Raw genomic sequence first — 22,275 nt, 5'->3', positions numbered from 1 at the left:
AATGGTTTTCAGTATTCAAATTACCTTAACTCGTGTTGCAAAGTCAGATAAGGTATATACTCTTCATAGAAAGGCATACTTGTCTACCTGGGAGATAAATTGGGAGATTTTTATGTGTAAATTGCATAGATTATTCATGTTATGCTATTAATATCAGTGATTCCTGAGTCTATTACTTTTTAAAGGAAATGGAACAGATCATCACTTCTAACCTAAACATTTGCTCTTCCTCTTCTGATATTTGTCTTGACTGAGAACAGATCTATTCTAGCTGGCCCTCAGGATAGAAACCTGAAAATTATTCTAGCGTCTCTTTTCACCCTTGTTCCTCAAAAGCAGTTCATCCCCAGTTGCTGCCGGTTATCTTCTAACAGATCTGTACTCTCTTTCTCTTTGTTTTTAATTCCTTAGGCTTCTGGTTTAGACTTCTAAGATAGCCTCCTCTGCCCCTTGCTACCTTTTAATCTGCCTCAGAAATGATCTTTATACAAGTTTCGCCCATGTATTTGTTTCTGGTTTAGGTCCTTCACAAGGTAGACTCTCAAGCTCTTTGATCATCATGCTTTTGCCCCTCCATTATTCTGCAGTTTAATCTTTTTCCATTGTTTTCATCTTATATATCACAAGCCAGTAATAACTGAGTCCTTATAGATAGATAGTAGTAGTGAAGATAGATAGTGATAGTGAAGATAGTGATAGATATAGATAGATAGTCAAGTCACTCAGTCGTGTCCGCCTCTTTGCCAGTCCATGGACAGTAGCCAACCAGGCTCCTCCGTCCATGGGAATTTCCAGGCAAGAATACTGGAGTGGGTTGCCATCTCCTTCTCCAGGGGATCTTCCCAACCCAGGGATTGAACCCAGGTCTCCCGCATTGTAGGCAGACGCTTTACTGTCTGAGCCACCAGGGAAGTCACAACTGAATCCTTATAGTTCCTTAAAATCACCATATTGTTTCCAGTCACTGTGCCTTTGTGTAGAATCTCTTTGGGGAAGCAAATCCTGACTTCCTTTGCATTCCTCAGCCAAGAAGTAGAATTAATCATTATCCCCATACTTGAAACATTTACTTACATTGTATTATAGTCTATTAATTAATTGACTTACATAGTGTGCTACTAAACTCTGAACTTCTAGAAGTTAGGAACACTAGTTTTGTGTATTTTTTTTGAATGGTTCACACAATGTGCACTAGTTTCTCAGGGCTGCCTAGCAAAGTACCACAAACTGGGTGGCATTAAAAAAAACCCACATTTATTGTCCCACAGTTCTGGAGGCTAGAAGTCCCAAACCAAGATGCTGGCAGGACCACGTTCCTTTTGAAAACTACAGGGACTCTTTGCTCTTCTAGCTTCTTTCTGGTGGCTTGCTGGCAGGTTTTGGTATCCCTTGGCTTGCTGCTGCGTAACACCAATCTCTGCCTTCACTTCACTGTCACATGGCTTTCTCCATATGTAACTGTCTTCTTACAAGGACACCAGTCATGTTGGATTAGGGGCTTACGCTACCTCTCTGTGACCTCATCGAAACTTAACTGTTTCTCAACTGTCATCTGCAATAACCCTATTTCCAAGTAAGATGATTCTGAGGTAGTGGGAGTTAGGACTAAAATATATATTTGGAAGGGGATACAACTTACTCCAGTGTTTAGCTTATAAGTATTCAGTAGATATGTACTGAATTGAAATATAAATGAAATGTATGTTATACATTCATGGTATATAATTAAAATATTTTTAGTGTGATTTTCAAAATTACTGTGTACAAAGTATCTTTTAGATTTATCGATTTCCAAAAATTACATAATAGTTACATGGTACTTGTGACATTTGAAAATTAATAAATATACTATATTAAAAGTAAAAGCAAGTATTATATTCTCCAAATTCTTTATTTTTAAGTCCACTTTTAATGTCTGTATTAATTTATATAATTTACATGTGGAAGTTTTAAAACAATAGATGTATTTTAAGTTTGGAAAGCACATTGTAGGCCTCAATAGCAGTAAATACCCTGTATCCTTTACTCTGTTTTAAGTTTACCTCCTTTCTGCACACTATTGTACATTAATGTTGTAGCTTTTTTCTTCAGATTTTTTTTTGTAAAATCTCTGTTGTTTGAGTAGTTTTCCATATTTAACCTATATAATAAATTGTATCCTTTAATGGGAATATGGAAAAATTAAGCTTATGTGATCTACTTCTTAGGTTCTAAGAGTCCTAGTTAGTGGGCAAACAAAATAGAAAGCTATGTCATCCTCAGTAAATAAGAAAACACAGAGTAACCTTATTTCTATTTTTTTGTTTTTAAAGAGCCAGTACTTCGCATTTTTTGTTTTATTTTCTTTTTTTTCTGGGTTTTTAAGTCACTGATCTGTTAGTTTAGTGAGACATCGTCAGAACTTTTTAGACCATACCCAAGTTTCCTTTGCATTGAATGTTACTCAGGGGAACTCTTGAAAGAAGTAACTATGTTAAGTGTGTTTAAGTTTAATGGATCGCTTCTCTATCCCTGCTAAGGCCTAATGGTTACATTCCATTAACAACTGATGTAGTAAAACTTATTAGAAATTTTCTATGGCTAGTGCTTTTTGCATCCGAAGAAACTTTTGCCTACTCCAAGTTTACAAAGATGGTCTATGATTTCTTCTCAGAGTTTTCTAGTTTTAGGTTTTAGATTTAGATCTCTGATCCATTTTGAGTTGATTTTTATGTGTAGTGTAACTGAAGGTTGATTTTTTAAAAAATTGATATCCAGTTGATCTAACACTATTTGTTGGAATGATTTTCCTTTCCTATTGAATTATCTTTACAGTTTTGTCAAAATTCAGTTGACCAAATATGTGTGGGTCTGTTTTTAGATCCTTCCTCAGTTCCATTGATGTATGTGTCTTTTCTTTTGTCAGTACCCCCATGATCTTGATTACTGAGCTGGAAATCATTTTAAGTCTTGAAATCAGGTAGAGTGAGTCTTCCAACTTTGTTCTTGGAATTTTGCTTATCCTAAGTTATTTGTATTTCCATGTAAATTTTAGAATTAACTTGGCATTTTCTACTTGAAATGTCAGGTAGAATTTTCATTGGGATTCCATTGAATGTGTAGATCAGTTCAGGATTGAATTGATCCTGAATTGATTGATCTTGAATTGATCCTAGGAATATTGTAATCTCCCAATCTACAAACATGGTATATATCTCTATTTATTTAGGTCATGTTTAATTTCTCTTAATAGCATTTTGTAGTTTTCAGTATGAAAGTCTTGGATTTATTCCTAAGTATTTAATATATTGGCTTCCCAGATGGCTCACTGGTTAAGAATCCGCCTGCAACACAGGAGACTCGGATTCAGTCCCTGGTTGGGAAGATCCCCCGGAGAAGGAAATGGCAGCCTACTCCAGTATTCTTGCCTGAGAAATCCCGTGGATGGAGGCGCCTGGTAGACTACAGTTAATGGAGTTGCCCTAGTTGGACTTACTGACTAGCGACTTAGCAGCTAAACTACCACCACATTTAATGGTGTTAAAATAACAGATCCTTTGAAAGGTTCACTACCTCATAAAGAGAGAGACTGCAACAACTGTGGGGTGATTGTTATAACCAAAGTCAAGTAAAAGCCAACTAGATATTCACAGTATTTGACTGGTAGCCCACTTTGTCAGGCTTTGGAAAAGTGACAATTTTTTTTTATACCATTTTTTTTCTACAAAAAATTTCGTTCAAACTTTTGAAAAAAATATTTTCATGAATCTTCTTTATACCTAGTGCTAGTTTAAGTTATTTTTTATCATAATGTTACTTAAGTATGTTTATACATAAAATACATGCTTATAGTTCTGATAAAGCTATAAATCAGAAAAGATATACAAATTCAACTAAGTAAAACTATAAAACCAGCATAGGCTCAAGGTAACAACATTTATGTGCTAGAGGACTAGACTTGAGATAGTATTTTTCTACTATTACATTGCTGGAAGCAGTATAGTATATTAATTAAGAGCACGGGCTCTAGAGTTAAGACTGAAGTTCAGATTTTGGCTCTAACATTATTTTTCCCAAGATGATAAGTTACCTAACTTATTAGGATTTTTGATAGAATTCTTGACATGTCAAGTCCTAGAGTAGTGCCTGGCAATCAATAATTGCTTAATAAATATTAACTATAACAATTGTTTTATATTGTCATTCTGAAACCTAATGATTAATGTTAGGTTTGATGGTAGCAAGTCTGATTCTATGTTTAATATGTTTCTGATTTTGGCTTTAACAATATGAATACTAATGCATAGAATGTCTGCTTACCTAAGTTAACATACAGTATGGTGATAATAACTTTATAGCTTTGCTGATTTAGGATAATTAGATCTCATACTTAACTTAGATTCTGCTAGGCAGGCCTCCTTAAGGTTCATTTTTAAATGAGGTGTCCCATAATCTGTAACGCTGAGTGTCTAATCCAACCATCACCCATATAAGATTTGGGAAGATCTTTCTTGAAGTTATTTTGAATTCTTGAAAATACAGAAAAAGCATTATTTTTGAGCATAGAGCTTTTCATCAGACTGCTGATGGAAATCAGTATATTCTAGAAACTATAGTTCATCCTTGAACTGCTTCTGGGTTAATCTGTATATAATTTATAGTAGGAGCTCAATATCTGTGGCTCCTCAACAACCATGGATTCAATCAACCATTGACTGTATAGTAGCGTAGTACTACTTACTATTGAAAAATACCAGTGTATAGGTACACCTGCACAGTTCAAATCCACATTGTAAGAGCTAGCTGTGCTCATTCTCAGTAGTTTGAAAATACCTTGATTGCCTTATTTTTGATTCTCTTTTGTATAAACTTAGAATATATTGTAGTATATTGATAGCTATTCCTTGTCAGCTTAGACTCAGTTCATTTAAGTACCTTAAATATTAGCTAATTATGTTCTCATAACTACCAGTTAACATTGGTTGCCTGGTTAAATTATATTAATAGTAATACTGGAAAAATATTTTCATTTTATGGTACTTAAGAAAAGTTTAAGAGCCTCTTCATGAGATTGCAAGTGAGTTTCAGAATGTAATAAAAATGACTTATTATTACTACCTGTTGTTCTTAAAGTTAATGATTATTATAGAATTAACTGGCTAAGCTTTTAATAAAATATAAAATTTTATCCACTTTGCCTTTTAATTATAACTTTTTTCTGGCTGTGGGTCTGTAGCAAACATACTATTTAACTTCTGTATGGTAACTTTTACCTGGACAGTAAGTACTTTTGACTTCCACAGCCATATACAGTTTTGTATTTTGATTCTGCCACATTTTTACAGTTTGAACTGTTATCATTTAAATACTGTGCCATAATGTATATGGTTTTTTTCCTATGAGCATGTATCATTTACTTCTTTTCTCGTTAGTTTGTGACATTTAAAGAGGTATATTACTTCACCATCACATATGCCATTTCAGTTCGGTTCAGTCGCTCAGTCGTATCCAACCCTTTGCAACCCCATCGACTGCAGCACACCAGGCATCCCTGTCCATCACCAACTCCCAGAGCTTGCTCAGACTCATCCGTCGAATCGGTGATGCCATCCAGCCATCTCATCCTCTGTCGTCCCCTTCTCCTCCTGCCTCCAGTCTTTCTCAGCATCAGGGTCTTTTTCTAATGAGTCAGGTCTTTGCATCAGGTGACCAAAGTATTAGAGTTTCAGCATCAGTCCTTCCAATATGCCATTTTCCTGATGTCAAATCATAATACTTTTCATTTGGCAATTATTAATGCCGAAAAGTAGTTTTGTATTTAATACCTGGTGAAAAAGAATGCATCATGAACAGATTTCCCAACAAATGAGAGTTGAATGATATCACTTTCTATGATTATGGGCACTGATTTGAGTATAGGTAGATACAAAGGCAAAGCAGAACTAAAATTACAAGGCAATACTTAGATATAAGATTTAAATGATTCATAATATGCTTATATTAATTGTATTTTATTCTGATAAAAATGAAAAGGGTTAACATTATGACATAAAATTATAGCCCTCCCAAGGTTCATTTGTTGAATCCAGTCTGAGAAACAATTGTCCTGGAGTATAGTGCAAAGAAAAAGAAGGATTCTGCTGTAAGGTTTCCAAACCCAGAGATGAATATTCTTTTTTTGTGTTAGTAGTTGAGTTTAGCTTTGTATAATCAAATACTCCGTGGCAGTGACTTAAGCTAGATCAGGGTTTAATCTTTCCCCTTACGTAACAAGGAATCTTAGGCAGTTCGGAGCTGATGCAGTGGCTCCATTGTATTACCAAGCTCCTCTGGCTATTTCCCATCCTTAAGTCCTTAATTCCTGTTCCTTAGATGACCTCTGGGGGCCCAGCCATCACGTCCTTGTTCCCAGAAGGAAGAAAGGAAAGGACAAAGGGAGAAAGGCAAAAACAGGACAAGTCTGTATTTCTGAGGCCTTTGGCAGAAGCCCCACCCCGTGACTTCCGTTTGCGTATCATTGGCTAGAACTGTGTCATATGATATTTTCCATATCAAAGGAAGCTGGGAAATATGTTTTAGGTGAGCATATTGCTGCCCCAACAGACTGGGACTCTGTAATAAATAAGAGAGAATGGATATTCTGGGTAGGCAAATAGAAGTCTCTGCCACACTAACCAAGCAGGTATGTTAAGAAAGCTCAAAAAACAAATACCAGCGCCTCCCCCAGTCTCTCTTTTATCTGCATTTCTACTTTAAAGTTATATGAAAGGAATATAAATGAAATAAGATCCTAAATTGCTAGATCATGAAAGAAGCATAAAGATCATAGTCCTGTCATTTTAGACTCAGAGATAATTAGTGAATTATTAGAGGCCAAAGACATAAGCTCCAGAATGAAAATTTGAAGTTCTTGACTCCCACACCAGTCCCTGTTCTTTTGATTTGTTGTGTCTGTGCGCTCAAACGCTCAGTCGTGTCCAACTCTTTGCGACCCCGTGGACTGTAGCCCTCCAGGCTCCTCTGTCCAAGGGATTCTCCCGGCAAGAACACCAGAATGCTTGCCATTTCCTCCTCCAGGGGATCTTCCCAGTTTGTGCTGCTTCATAAAATCTGGTTGTTCATGTATTATTCTCCTACATACACAAGACAGCTGTGTTTCTGTTTACACCCTTGGGGAGAAAGTCCTCTTATCCCTTAAATGATTACAATAAAAGTCATAGGGAATTTCATGTTTCTTATTTGAGGGTCTTATATGTTCAGTTTGTTAGTGTGGATGGTGCTTCCAGTATTTATATATTTATTCATTCACTCTTCATTCATATTTTCAGCATCTACAATAGATTATGAGATCTCAAGCACAACCATATCTTATTAGTTTCTGTATCCCTAAGTAGGTCCTCATTGATGAATGAAAAATTGTGTCATAGTCCCTGTCCTCAGGTAATCCTTAGGCAAGTCTGGGAGATGGATAAGAAAGTCAGTGATAATGGTACAGTAAAGGCCAAGTTCTTTGAGATGATGGAAGTACAGGAAGAGAATTAAAATCTCTGAGGCGCAAAGAGGGTCTAGAATGACTTCAACAGAAGGTAGTCCTGAGGTCATCCCTGAATGGGTTTTCCAGGTAAAGAAAGAAGGCGGCTGCATATCAAGGCAAAGAAGGTTTTTAGCGGCCCAGGGCCAGTGAGAAACTGTGTTTAGGGAGGAGGAGGCCGCAAGAAATGCGCGAGAAGGCCATAGTAGAAAATGAGGCTTGGGACGTTGACTGTGGCCATGGCTGTATTAGAGAGGCTGTCGCACACATGTTACGAAACATGTTAAAGGGTTTGAGTTTACCAGACTCTGCTGATGGTGTGCCACGGACGCAGGGCAGAAAATAGAGGCTCAAGTGCACCCTTCCGGATGGTCACATGGCCTTGCCGTTGGACCGTGACACCTTAGTGCAGAGCCCACTACCAGCGAGGTGCCTGCTGTTACTCCAGCTGCAGATGACCAGGGCACACACATCCAGATCCTTCTTCCTTCTTGCTGGTTCTTCCCAGGGTCTTCCTTCTGACAGCCTTGTTAGACATTTCCAATCACACACGGATTCCGTCTGTACCTTTTTCCACTTTTTTTGCCTGTTATGTTGTCCTTACTCTTACCCAATCAAGGACCCGTAACAAGTATTCTTTTTGACCTCTGTCCAATAAAGAATGATTTTTTTCTATTTGGTAGTTGGTTATATACCAACTTGTGTGTATAGGAACCTAAGATGGTAAAATAGACTGGATGAATCTTTTTACCTCTGAATTGTGAGATAAAGGCAATGTTTCAGGAATTTCAGACAGCAAGAAGATGGGAAGCCTGCTCCTAAGACTTGGTTAGGGTCTGGCACCTGGCCTACCCATCCTTGCTTCTGGTCTGCAGCCTGCCTGTACCCCATCCCAGCAGGGGCCTCTAGTGGCTCTCTTTTCAGTCTGTTTTCCCTTCTCTGTTAAAAGATTTTTCTTCCCCACATCTCAGATTTAGCCCCACATTTCCTTCAGGGACTCCCAGTAATGTCATTTGTTTTCTGGTATCCAGCAAAATACAGCCAGACTTCCCTTCTCTCCCGTCCATCCTAGAATGGATCTTAGCCTTTGTTGACTCTTCCTCTAGTGATGGAGTTTATGGTGGTGGAAGGTGAAATTGGAAGTTCATCCTCCTGGTTAATTGACCCTGTCTCTCTGTAACTTTGAAAGTAAAATGTGCTATGAAAAAGTTCACCTCTTTTTTTATTGCTTGTTTTTTTTTTTTTTTTTTTCACTTGCCTGCAGTGCAGGAGACCCAGGTTTGATCCCTGGGTTGGGAAGATCCCCTGGAGAAGGAAATGGCAACCCACTCCAGTATCCTTGCCTAGAAGATCTCATGGACAGAGGAACCTGGTGGATTGCAGTCCATGGGGTCACAAAGAGTTGGGCATGACTGAGCAACTAACACACACAGACATTATATTAATAACAATAAAGGAAATAACAGAAAATTCTCAAATCCCACAGCCAGAAACCATAAACTGTTTCTACTTTTCCCCTACATTCTCTTCCAGTCTATGCCCATATACATGATATTAACTATTACTCTTATTGTGTGCCACCTAATCATAGTTCAAGGAAATTGAAGTGATTGAGATCTGGGAATATATTGGGTAATAATGGCTTCTTATTTTGATTATTTCCTTTTAGGAAAGACACTGCTGATCCTGTAACATGGAGGATTGCCTTCATACCTCATCTGAGAATCTATCCAAATTGGTCAGCTGGGCCCACAGCCATGGGACCATTTGCAGCCTCATTCCAAACCTGAAACACTTACTTTCAGAAGGTTCCCATGGGAACCTGACGGCAATGTGGGGCTGTAGTGCAGGCCACGCTTATCACTGGCCACTGACAGCTACTTGCAGAGCTGGCTCCCAAGAAAGGGTCTGTTTCCAGGATAACAGAAGTTTTAACTCTGATAGTCCAAGTATAATTGGCGTGCCCTCTGAGACTCAAACTAGCCCCGTTGAAAGGTACCCTGGGAGACCAGTGAAAGCGAAGCTAGACTGTAATCGGACCAGAGACTCTTGTGACTTCTCTTATTGCAGTGAGCCCTCTGAACTGGATGAGGCGGTTGAAGAGTATGAAGATGAAAACACTCTGTTTGACATGGTTTGTGAGTCCTCTGTGACGGATGAAGATAGTGACTTTGAACCCCAACCGCAGAGGCCTCAAAGCATTGCGCGAAAAAGGCCTGGAATAGTCCCATCTTCTCTCCATTCGAGCTCCCAGACTCAAATGATTGATGAATGCAGCAGTGATGTCATCATTAAGAAGATCAAACAAGAGATTCCCGAAGATTACTACATTGTGGCAAATGCAGAGCTGACTGGAGGGGTAGATGGACCAGCCCTGTCATTGACACAGATGGCAAAACCCAAGTCTCAGGCTCATGCTGGGCCCTCCTTAGGGTCTGCTAAGCTGATTTCCCACGTAACATCCGCCATCAGCACAGAGCTGGACCCACATGGTGTGTCTGCATCCCCCTCTGTGATGTCTAGACCAGTCGTCCAGAAGACCACCAGGGTATCTCTGGCTTCACCTAACAGGGGACCCCCTGGTGCCCATGGCACCAGCCAGCATGTGGCCATGCAGATGCCCGTGAGCACATCCCATCCTAACAAACAGATCAGCATCCCTTTGTCTGCCCTGCAGCTGCCGGGACAGGATGAACAAGTTGCTTCCGAAGAGTTCCTGTCCCATCTGCCCAGCCAGGTCTCCTCCTGTGAGGTGGCCCTTTCTCCCTCAGTTAACACAGAGCCAGAAGTGAGCTCCAGTCAGCAGCAGCCCCCAGTCGCTCCAACCATAACCACCGAGGCCACGGCACAGTGCATACCAGGTATGGCGCGTGAGGCGACAGAGTCCCTCGTTCACGTGCATCAGAGAGTTGTGCGCCGTCAGCACTCCTAAAACCGTTGGCCCAATTTGCTAGAATTTGGGCCTTTGTTATTCTCAGAAAGATAGAAATAACGAAATAGAATATACTCAGGTGATAAAAAAAGGAAATTCATCATCCAGTTGGTGTACCTCAGGGCTGAGAGGACAGCTGTAGGATTGTACTGTTGATATCACATGGCTAGATTTAAGGTTTATATCTGATCTGAAGCTGAATTTTTATATAGTAAAATGATTTTTGAAAGCTTTGCTCTCCTATCAGTATCAAGGTATTTGGTTATAGTTTTGAAGCCAAAATGATGTTGGGTTAGGCATATAATGACAATAAACCTAATATTTTTTTTGCCAGTATTATTTATTGGAATCAATTTAGCACTTTATTCATTTTAGTGGTGTGGCAATTTAAGACAGGTTTTTAAAAATAAAAGCAAAACAAAACACACAAATATATCTAGAAGAAGTAGTTTATATTTTTTCTCAAAATATATAATAATCAGATAACTTGCATTTCTGAAATACATGGATCTAACTAGAATGGATTGAGAGGAGAAGAAAATAGTTGTATGAGGCCCCTGTCTGTAATTCTAACATTCTAAACGTTCTGTGATTCTAGCATTCAGTATTTATTTAATCTGAGCTGTTGTTATATAGAAGGGGCTTGAGTGTCATGGTTTTGGGTTCATGATTCAAATCTGATAGGCCAGAAGCAGAAACATGGAAGGGATGAACAGACATGCAGAGGGCTGTGGAGAAAGCAGACATTCGTGGCACATCGTGGTTTCATTTTAGTTCTTCTCATAAAGTCATGTATTTTAGGAAAAGCTTCTGGAAGCCTGAGATATCCATGCTTTTACCCTCTAACTTCCTGAAATGACATTGCTTTGCAGACATGCTTTCTCCATTTTAGTGTCAGCCTTAAGATTCCAAAAGGAAATCTTCAATTTATAATTTCCAAATATAATCTTGACACTACTAATAAAATATACAATGAAAATACTCATATCTGATTCAGAATTATGGTTTTCAGTTTATTCATCTTTCTTTTCAAAAAACAGCTTTATTGAGATAAAACTCATGTACCTTAAAATAACTCTTTTTAAAGTGTTACAATTTGGTATTTTTTGGTATATTCACAGAGTTATGTAACTATCGCCACTGTCTAATTTTGGAATATTTTCATCACCCCAGAAAGAAACCCCATACCCGTTAGCAGTCATTTTTCCCCCTTCTCACAGCCCCTGTCAGCTGCCTATCTACTTCTGCCTCTATAGATCTGCTTGTGTGCACAGTTCATATAAATGGATTCTTATTTTATGGCCTTTCGTGACAGCCTTCTTGTACTTAGCATACTTTTTTTAAAGTTAGTCTGTGTGGTAGTGTCTATCAGCATTATTTTCCCTTTCATTATCAAATAATATTTCATTGTGCGGATAGGCCACGTTTTGTTTTTTCTTTATCAACTGATGGACACAAGTGGTTTCCATTTTTTGGCTGTGGTAAATACTGCTGTTAATGTTATTTATGTACATGTTTTTGTGTGGACATACAGACACGACTGAGCGACTGAACTGAACTGACGTTTTCATTTCTGTTGGGCAACTGTCTAGAAGTGGAATCTCTGGGTCATATGGTAACTCTATGTTTAACTTTTTGAGGAGCTGCCAAACTGTGTTCCAAAGCATCTTCACCATTTTACAGTCTCACCAACAATTTTAAATGATTCCTGTTTCTCCATATGCTCACCAACACTTGTTTTCCATTAAAAAAAAAAAAATTATCCTGCTGGGTGTGTGAAGTGGTATCTTGTTGTGGTTTTAATTTGTGTATCTTCTTTTGAGAAAAATCCATTCAGATCCTTTGCCCATTTTCTAGTTATGTTGCCATGTTATTGGTGAGTTGTAAGGGTTCTCTGTGAATTCTAGCTTTAAGCCTTTTATTAAATATACATTTTGTAACTATTTTCCCCCATCCCTTGGGCTGTCTTTTCCTTGTCCTTCCTTTCTTGTTTTACTTCAATCACTTAATCACAAAATGGTCTTTGACCTAATCTTCACATCATGAGACACAACATTGTCTTTATTAGGCCAGTGAAAGTTTTTTCTAAGAAATCTGATTCTTGATACCTGTAAGATATAAGTAGTACCTTTTCACTTAAATAGTTGGGAATCTAGTTTATTTGTCCCCCTCCCCTTTTTGTGTGTGAAATAGGAGATAGCCTGACAACAGTTTCTACATTCTACTTTATGTTTGAGGGTAGAATTCAGAAATGTATCTTACAAAGTGGTCCAGTATAACAAAACAGCTTAGTAAAACTGCCACTTGTGTTGTATATCCTAATAATTTAACCATGCAAAAAGCAAGTTGCAAGATTTCCTTGCATCTGTCTAGTGGATATTAGTCCACTGTACATGTATAGTAAATTAGAAATTAAAGCTTGAACTAACTGTAATAGGAATTTCCTAAGGAGTGATCCTGATATTTTGATCCATTGTTCCGTGAAGGATGTTATATTATTAGGAAATTATTGGCTTTGGAGAAACACTTTCTGAACTGGAAGCATCAATGAGACAAATTAAAATCTGATTGATACTCTTCTTTACTGAGAGATATATAAAGTTAATTTACAATTTACCTTTGTTCTGTGGAGCCCAAACTATGTTCTGTGCTCTTGAAAGTTTTATTTATTTATCAGTATTTGTGTTTTTTGCCAATTTGTAATAAAATGAAGTGAAGTGAAAGTCTCTCAGTCATGTCCAACTCTTCGTGACCCCATGGAACGTAGCCTGCCAGGCTCCTCTGTCCATGGAATTCTCCAGGCCAGAATACTGGAGTGGGTAGCCATTCCCTTCTCCAGGAGATCTTCCCAATCCAGAGATCAAACCCAGGTCCTCCCGCATTGCAGGCAGATTTTTTACCATCTGAGCCACCAGGGAAGTCCTGATAGTAACAGAATAAATTTTTTTGAAACATAGATTTTTTAAAAAAGAAATTCAGAATCCAGCACATCCAAATGTATGTGGATGAATATGTGTAGATGGACTATAAGCACTTAATATGTAAAGCATGCTTAGGACTAAGCAAGGAAAGGTTCTAGAAGAACTAACTGAAAGCAACATTGGGTACTTTTAAAATGGATGTTATATTCGCTTAAGTATTTATCAGATCACTGTAGAAATACTGTGTATCTTTGAATAATATTTTTAAAATAAATAATTTGACAAATGACTATTGAGTCAGCCAGAAACGAGAATAAACTGTCCATTTTGTTTAGTTTTACTGATACCATTTAAATTCTATTTTCTGGGAGCACCCTGGTGGTCCAGTGGTTAGGACCCAGAGCTTTCACTGCCATGGCTCTTGGTTCAGTCCATGGTCATGGAACTAAGATCCCGTAGGCTACAGCATGCCCCTCCCCCTAAAATCTGGCTCCCTATTGGAAAGCCATTCTTATTTCTTTTCTATTCAGGACTAAACTCATAGCGTTATAAAATGTTAACAAGGTGTGGATAAAACTGCTGATTTTCATGTTAGCTCTGTTATAAAGCTCAACTCAAATCTTAGCAGTCATGCGTAAAGAGGATATCCATTGTTAGAAGAATTATTGTCTTATCCCGAAGTGGTTTGGATTCTATTAATTTTTGAGATTTTTATGTAAATTTAGAACATTTGTCACAAATTTAAATTTTTATTGCATTGTAAGTTGAGTTTCTATGTGTATATTTCTTAAATATATATATACACACAGCTTCCTTTATGATTTTGTGCAGGAACTCTCCCTTTTTTAATTGAACTATAGCTGATTTACAGTATTGTGCCAATCTCTGCTATACAGCAAAGTGATTCAGTTATACACATACATACATTCCTTTTTTATATTCTTTCCCATCTTTTATCACAGGATATTGAATATAGTTCTCTGTGCTATACAGTAGGACCTTGTTATTTATCCATCTAAATGTAATCGTTTCCTCTATTTGTGTGCTGAGTCGCTCAGTTGAGTCTGACTCTTTGCAACCCCATGAACTGTAGCCTTCCAGGCTCCTCTGTCCATGGAATTCTCCAGGCAGAAATACTGGAGAGGGTTGCCATACCCTCCTCCAGGGGATCCTCCCAACCCAGGGATCGAACCCAGGTCTCCTGCATTGCAGGCTGATTCTTTACTGTCTGAGCCACCAGGGAACCCCTACCAATCCCAGTTTCCCAGTCTATCCCTCTTCCTTGCCCTATCCAGCCACACTATGTCACTCTATGTCCGTGAATCTGTTTCTCTTTTGTAGGGGGGTTCATTTGTGCCGTATCTTAGACTCCACATATGAGTTCTATCATATGGTATGTCTTTCTAACTTCAGTTAGTATGATAATTGCTAGTTGCATCTATGTGTGTGTGATAGTTGTGTTCAGCTCTTTGTGACTCTATGGACTGTAGCCTGCCAGGCTTCTCTGTTCGTGGGATTTCCTAGGCCAGAGTACTGGAGTGGGTTGCCATTCCCTTCTACAGGGGATCTTCCTAACCCAGGGACTGAACCTTGGTCTCCTGCATTGCAGGCAGATTCTTTACCGTCTGAGCCACCAGGCTGCAAACAGCATTATCTCATTCTTTTTTATGACTGAGTAGTACAGCAAATCTGGAAAACTCAGCAGTGGCCACAGGACTGGAAAAGATCAGTTTTCATTACAATCCCTAAGGAAGGCAATGCCAAAGAATGTTCAAACTACCACACAATTGTACTCATCTCACACGCTAGCAAAGTAATACTCAAAATTCTCCAAGCCAGGCTTCAATAGTATGTGAACCGTGAACTTCCAGATGTTCAAGCTGGATTTAGAAAAGGCAGAGGAACCAGAGATCACATTGCCGATATCCATTGGATCATCGAAAAAGCAAGAGAGTTCCAGAAAAAAAATCTGCTTTTGCTTTACTGACTACGCCAAAGCCTTTGACTATGTGGATCACAACAAACTGGAAAATTCTGAAGCAGATAGGAATACCAGACCACCTGACTTGCCTCTTGAGAAATCTATTCAGGTCAGGAAGCAACAGTTAGAACTGGACATGGAACAACAGGCTGGTTCCAAATGGGAAAAGGAGTATGTCAAGGCTATATATTGTCACCCTGCTTATTTAACTTATATGCAGAGTGCATCATGAGAAACGCTGGACTGGATGAAGCACAAGCTGGAATCAAGATTGCCAGGAGAAATATCAATAACCTCAGATACTCAGATGACACCACCCTTATGGCAGAAAGTGAAGAGGAACTAAAGAGCCTCTTGATGAAAGTGAAAGAGGAGAGTGGAAAAGTTGATTCAAAACTCAGCGGTCAGAAAACAAAGATCATGGCATCTGGTCCCATCACTTCATGGCAAATAGATGGGAAAACAATGGAAACAGTGAGAGACTTTATTTTGGGTGGCTCCAAAATCATTGCAGATGGTAACTGCAGCTATGAAATTAAAAGACACTTGCTCCTTGAAAGAAAAGTTATGACCAACCTAGATAGCATATTAAAAATAAGAAACATTGTTTTGCTGACAAAGGTCCATTTAGTCAAGGCTATGGTTTTTCCAGTAGTCTTGTATGGATGTGAGAGTTGGACTATAATGAAAGCTGAGCGCCAGAGAATTGATGCTTTTGAACTGTGGTGTTGGAGAAGACTCTTGAGAGTCCCTTGGACTGCAAGGCAATCCAACCAGTCCATCGTAAAGGAGATCAGTTCTGAATAGTCATTGGAGGGACTGATGCTGAAGCTGAAACTCCAATATTTTGGCCACCTGATGTGAAGAGCTGATTCATGGGAAAAGACCCTGATGCTGGGAAAGATTGAAAGTGGGAGGAGAAGGGGATGACAGATTATAACATGGTTGGATGGCATCACCGACGAAATGGACGTGAGTTTGAGTAGGCTCCGGGAGTTGGTGATGGACAGGGAAGCCGGGCGTGCTGCAGTCCATGGAGTTGCAGAGTTGGACACGAGTGAGTGACTGAACTGAGCTGAGTATTGCATTGTATACATGTACCACATTTTCTTTATCCATTCATCTGTCAGTGAACGTTTAGTTTGTTTCCAGTGATGCGTCAAACTCCTACCCTGGAAAGGATACCAAGACCAGTTCTACACAGACCACACAGCTGACTGTGGGGGTCAGATGGCAGTGTTCTTCCCAGGCCATTCTAATCTTGAAAGAGACAGCATACCAGAGATACCTACTACTTTTTTCTTTTTTGGAAGTCGCTCAGTCATGTCCGACTCTTTGCAACCCTGTGGACTATACAGTCCATGGAATTCTCTAGGCCTGAGTACTGGAGTGGGTAGCCTTTCCCTTCTCCACCTACTACTATTTATACAGGGTGAACTTTTGTTGTTGTTGTTTTTGAACATTTAGTTTTCTTTGTGAGGCAGATAGAGTTGTTTATATATATATCATTCAAATGCTGGATGTACTAGAACAGTGTTCTAATCTAAGGGATAAAAATATGCATAAGTAAATATATGCTTATGTGTATATGTATGCATATGTATACATACATACACATGCAAACATAATTTTATACAGTTATTTATTCCACAAGAAATATATGACTCTTCTTATCAGACGGACCAATACTATATTTGCTTTCTTAGGCACAGTCTTTCTTGTACCTTCCTGCAGGAAGACCTGCAACATGAATTCTGAAAGCTAAGAGAAGCAGAGTTGAAAGTCAGGCTTAGTTTATGCCATCATTTCCCTGCTTGTTATAAAGGGGTGCTTATCTGAGGATTGGTGGCAGGGAGTGTGGGCGCTGAGATAGTAGAGCTTGGCCACTCAGGGTTTGGGTCAGACATGCCTAGGTAAATTCCCAGCCCTGTCTCCTACTGGCCTTGTGACCTTAACTCAGTTCATTTCTCTGACACGCAGTGTCTTCATTTGAAAAGTAATAACAACTGTCTGTCTCACAGGATTGTTTGAGGACCAAATGCAAAGTTAGGTGAAGCACTGGACAGAGTATTTGACATATGATAAACATTCAGTGAATAGTAGTCTCCATCATTATTATTTTCATTGTCATTGTTACTGTTATTAGATTGTGCTGCATACTCTTGAATAGTCAAGTAGATTCTGATTCTGATTAACATTCATTCATCTACTAAAATGGCCCATGAACAAGTATCACCTGGGTTCTTACTAGAAATGCAGGTTCTCAGGTTCCACCCCAAACCCACAGAATCAGAATTTGCATTTTAACCATGATCTCCAGGTAATTTGTATGCACACTGAAACTTGAGAAGCAGGGATGTAGGAAATGCAGGTTCCACGTTAGATGGCACATTGTTACTCCTTTTGACTGCACAGTGACTTTGAACACTTCCTGTTTGAGAGAATTCCCTCCTTTGTGTATCTGCACAACCCCATTGGAGAGGCCAGAAACTCTCTTCTCCAAGTTGATATATCAGTGAGGGCACAGTCTTGTGACCTGAGGCTTTGCCATTCAAATGCATTCACTCTAGACTCTAATCAGAGGTACCTAAAACTTCCCTGGCCGTCCAGTGGTTAAGACTCAACGCTTACAATGCAAGGGGCATGGGTTCGAGCCCTGCTAGAGGAACTATAAAATCCCACATGCTGCATAGCATGGGCAAAAATAAATAAATAAATAAAATGGTCCCTATAGGAATCTGTTTTATAAAATACAGTCCAATTTCTAGAGGCAGCAGGAACAGGATTCCACCCCCCGAGGCCTAAGCTGGAGTTTGCTGGCTGGTTTGTCTCCACCAGGGCAAATCAATGGTTTGACCATCTCCATATCTGGTTTCTTGGTGTTCTGGGAAATTATGTGGCCTTTATTAAATTCTTTTTCTGCCTAAACTAGCTAGACTGGGCTTTCATTGTTTTAAACAAAGAAGCTGGAGAAATATAACCTCCAGATAATTTTACCCTTGAATTGCCTTTGGTAGTGAGTGGCAAAAATATGGAAAGTTTGGTAAGCTCTAATAAGGGAGAGTGAGCTTTGTTTCATTAGGCCTCTTGTTGTTGTTTAGTTGGTAAGTCATGTCTGACTCTTTGCAACCCCATGGACTGAAGCATTCCAGGCTTCCCTGTCCTTCAGTATATGCTGTCTATGTTTGACATAGCTTTCTTTCCAAGGAGCAAGCATCTTTTAATTTCATGGGTGCAGTCACCATCCCCAGTGATTTTGGAATAAAAAAAAAAAAGAAAATCTGCCACTGTTGCCATTTTTTTTTCCATCTATTTGCTATGAAGTGATGGGACTGGATGCCATGATCTTAGTTTTTTGAATGTTGAGTTTTAAGTCAGCTTTTTCACTCTGCTCTTTCACCTTCATCAAGAGGCTGTTTAGTTCCTCTTGACTTTCTGCCATTAGAGTGGTATCATCTGCATACCTGAGGTTGTTGATATTTTTCCCAGCAGTCTAGATTCCAGCTCATGATTCATCCAGCCTGGCATTTCACATATTTTAAATAAGCAAGGTGACAGTATACAGCTTTGATGTACTCCTTTCCCAATTTTGAACCAGTCTGTAGTTCCATGTCCCATTCTAACTCTTGCTTCTTGACCTTCTTACAGGTTTCTCAGGAGGCAGGTAAAATGATCTGGTATTCTCATCTCTTTAAAAATTTTCCACAGTTTGTCGTAGACCTCTTAAAAGAAGGTAAGTGGACTAGATGCTTACCTAGTTTATTCATGTACTTCTTCTCTTGTAATGCTCAGGGCGGCTTAATGGAGCTACTAAGCACTCTTCTCTTCAATCCCAACGCGTTGTGCACCATACCATGCAGCCATGTGCTGATAGGTAGTCAATGTTGAGAACGTATCTGGGGTAAGTTAAATACCTGCTCCCAGGAGTTTCCAGGACTCACTGCTTGGTATTTGCAACATCATCTAAAAACAATGACTTTGTTCCATTCAACTCACCTAATTGCGCAGGGAAGAAATCAGGTCCCTCTCTCCCATTATGATATGGACTTCATGTCCACAGGAAGAAAGAGCAGGTCAAAACCTTGATGAAACTGCATATCCTTAAACGTGTTGCTGACACTCTGAACCCGCTAAGATATTTCTATCAGCACCCCTTCCCATAGCCGTTTGGAGGCTCCCCTTTACCCTTGCACTGCGCATCACAGGTCTCAGCTGTTTCTGGACAAGATAACCACCTCTTTACTCCCCTGCCTGAGTCTCACAGGATCTCCTGTCCGCTGCCTAAGCGTCACAGATTCCCTTCTCCCCAGCTGATCAAAGGGCAGTTCTCAGAGTGGTGGTGGTGGTGGGAGTTGTCTTAGGTTTTATCATGGGTAGTAGAATACCTGTGATCAGAATGAGTTTAAGGAACTGGGGATGGTGGTCTCCAGCCTCTGGCTGAGGGGCACTTTCCTCCTTCCTTCTTTCCTTCCTTTTTTGTAGTTCTTAAGAAAGACAAAAGTTGTGGTTTTAAGTTAGTTTTTAGGCTTGTTTTCTACACTTGGGGAAAGGGATAGGGAGGAGATAGTGTGACTAAGTATATACATTCATTCTGTTCTAAAAAAAAAATTGATTATATTGTCGTGTCTTTTCAAAGTATTTAGGTTTTTACAAAGAAAGTTTTACCAAGACAGTAATGAACACCCACTCTACCTTGTATAATATAGTTTATAACTTAGGATAACTTATATATAACTTATCATAAAGCTGTAATAATAGCAGTGGAGTAGTCTGACCAAAAAGATAGACAAACAGAGTGATGGAACAGAGTAGAGAGCCCAGAAACACGCGTACACATGTGTGGGGACTGTGTGTGAAAGAGAGGCACCATGGGTCAGTGGGGGGGGATCCACCAGGCAGTGGATGGCATTGCACAGTTGGGCTTTGCTGTAGAACAAGATAAAATTAGATCCTTACCTCACATCAGGCATGACAGTAAGTCTCATATAAAGATCTAAATATGAAAATATAAAACTTGAAACAGCTTTAAGGAAGTCTTGCTAAGTGGCCTTGGTGTTGGGAACAGTACACAGACCATAAAGGAAAAGATTGAAAATGCTGACAGCTATTAAAATCTTAGCTGGGACAAGGGATATCATAAAGTTAAAAGACAAGCAGTTAAACCTGTGTGATGATTTTAATGCACATAACCAAGAATATTCATACACAGAATATGTGAAGAACTTCCACAGATCAGTAGGGAAAAGGTCAAATAATCCAGTAGGCAAATGAGCAAGGGAAAATGAAGAGGCGCTTAGAGCAGACCCATATAGTTAATGAACATATGAAAAATGCTCAACCTCACTGGTAATCAAGGGAATGCAAAGTAAAACAGCAATATGATACCATCAGAAAGGCAGAAATTATGAACTTTACTGCAAATGTTGCCTCAACTATAGAGAACATGCTGGTGGCAATATGACTTGGCACATCCACTTGGGAGAGCAGTTTATAGTATCTTATAAAGTTAAATGTGTGCATATCATACAACCTTGGAGTCCAGTTTCTAGGCATCTGTCCTAGAGAAACTTCCTCACATATAATAGGAGAAAGTACAGGGGTGTACATTGCACCTTTGTTTGTGATAACAAGAAAAAATCGGTTGACAACCTTAGTGCCTGTCAGAAGATAAATTGTGATATATTTTTCAGTGGAATATATACATCAGCCAGATCTGCATTCATTAGTATAGATATATCTTTGAAATGGAGTTGCGGAATAATATATAGAGTACCATACTTTAAAAAGTGAATAAACCTCACTGTGTGTTGTTGTATATTACATTCTCACATACCACATGTAGTTACGAAACGTAGGCTGGGAGGAGGCATACCAGTACACGATGTGTGCCTTTGGGAGAGAGGAAGGATGACATTGAGTACACGGAAACTTGAGATGTATCTATGATGTTTTCTCTTAAAACCATGGGATAGATATTACGTTATTAACATGTATTAAGTCCGGCAGAAACACAAGTTCATGTTATATACAGGTAATAGAGGCACGGTGCTTCATTATGAAAATCTGGGTACACAACTGCCTAGATTCAAGTCCCAGCTCCGTTACTTATTTTCTGGGTGACTTTGGCAGGTCATTTAACGTCTCTGTCTCTTAGCTTTATCATCTGTAAAATGAAGAAAATAATGGATCTATTCTCTAGGGTTGATATAAGGGTTAAATTAATCCATATAAAGCCATCTGGTTCATTGGTAAGCATAATTTAGTATTCTGCCTACTTTTCTGTATGTTTTTAAATGTGAGTACTGGAGAAGGAAATGGCAACCCACTCCAGTACTCTTGCCTGGAGAATCCCATGGAGGGAGGAGCCTGGTAGGCTACAGTCCATGGGGTTGCAAAGACACGACTGAGAGACTTCACTTTCACTTTCACTTTTATAATATAGCTCATGAAGCATCAAGCTGATAGTGGAATATTTATGAGATAAAGGCATTATGACATTATTGTTATTACTGAATATAGAAGGTTTTTTGGTAAGAAAGCAAACTTTACTAACATTATCTCCCAGTATACTTGTTTATAGACAAAGAATTAGAGAATTAGTCTCACAGATTTCACTATGGCTTTCCTCATGATTATGATGGGTGAATTATTTTTTAAGTTCTTCTATTAGAATGAATAAAAACCACAAAAGCAAAATGTCCTGTATTATCTATATATATAGTACTTTCATTTCCAGGATCAACACTACTTGAGTTCCGTGCAGAAGAGATTGTTTGCTTTAGTTTACTGACTGGAAGTGAGGTACTAGATTTGCTTGGAGTTCCAAAAGTGTAGTTTCCTACTGTTTATCTAAGAGAGAAACGGTTGGTACTCTGGTCCCTGGTCTCTATCTCTGGCTGTCTTGGTGTAGGAATAGCCCACACCAAATTGT

General features: G+C 39.0%; 1 protein-coding gene across 3 annotated transcripts in view; it reads left to right on the top strand.

Moving 5' to 3' along the window:
* The window catches only part of KIAA1958 (KIAA1958 ortholog), a 126,457-nt gene that overhangs the window by 50,397 nt on the left and 53,785 nt on the right, over positions 1 to 22,275 (top strand). For all 3 annotated transcript variants that reach the window (XR_011253895.1, XM_069573868.1, XM_069573867.1), the window contains exon 2: positions 9,180 to 10,371. Coding sequence is in view for 2 of the 3 variants with exons in the window: in XM_069573868.1 (XP_069429969.1) it covers positions 9,204 to 10,371 (1,168 nt within the window). In the remaining variant the exon portion in view is untranslated. The remainder of the gene's footprint in view (positions 1 to 9,179; positions 10,372 to 22,275) is intronic.

This window comes from Ovis canadensis, chromosome 2 (genome assembly GCF_042477335.2).
Source record: "Ovis canadensis isolate MfBH-ARS-UI-01 breed Bighorn chromosome 2, ARS-UI_OviCan_v2, whole genome shotgun sequence".
Lineage (NCBI taxonomy): Eukaryota > Metazoa > Chordata > Mammalia > Artiodactyla > Bovidae > Ovis > Ovis canadensis.
This window is presented reverse-complemented; position numbering and strand designations above follow the sequence as displayed.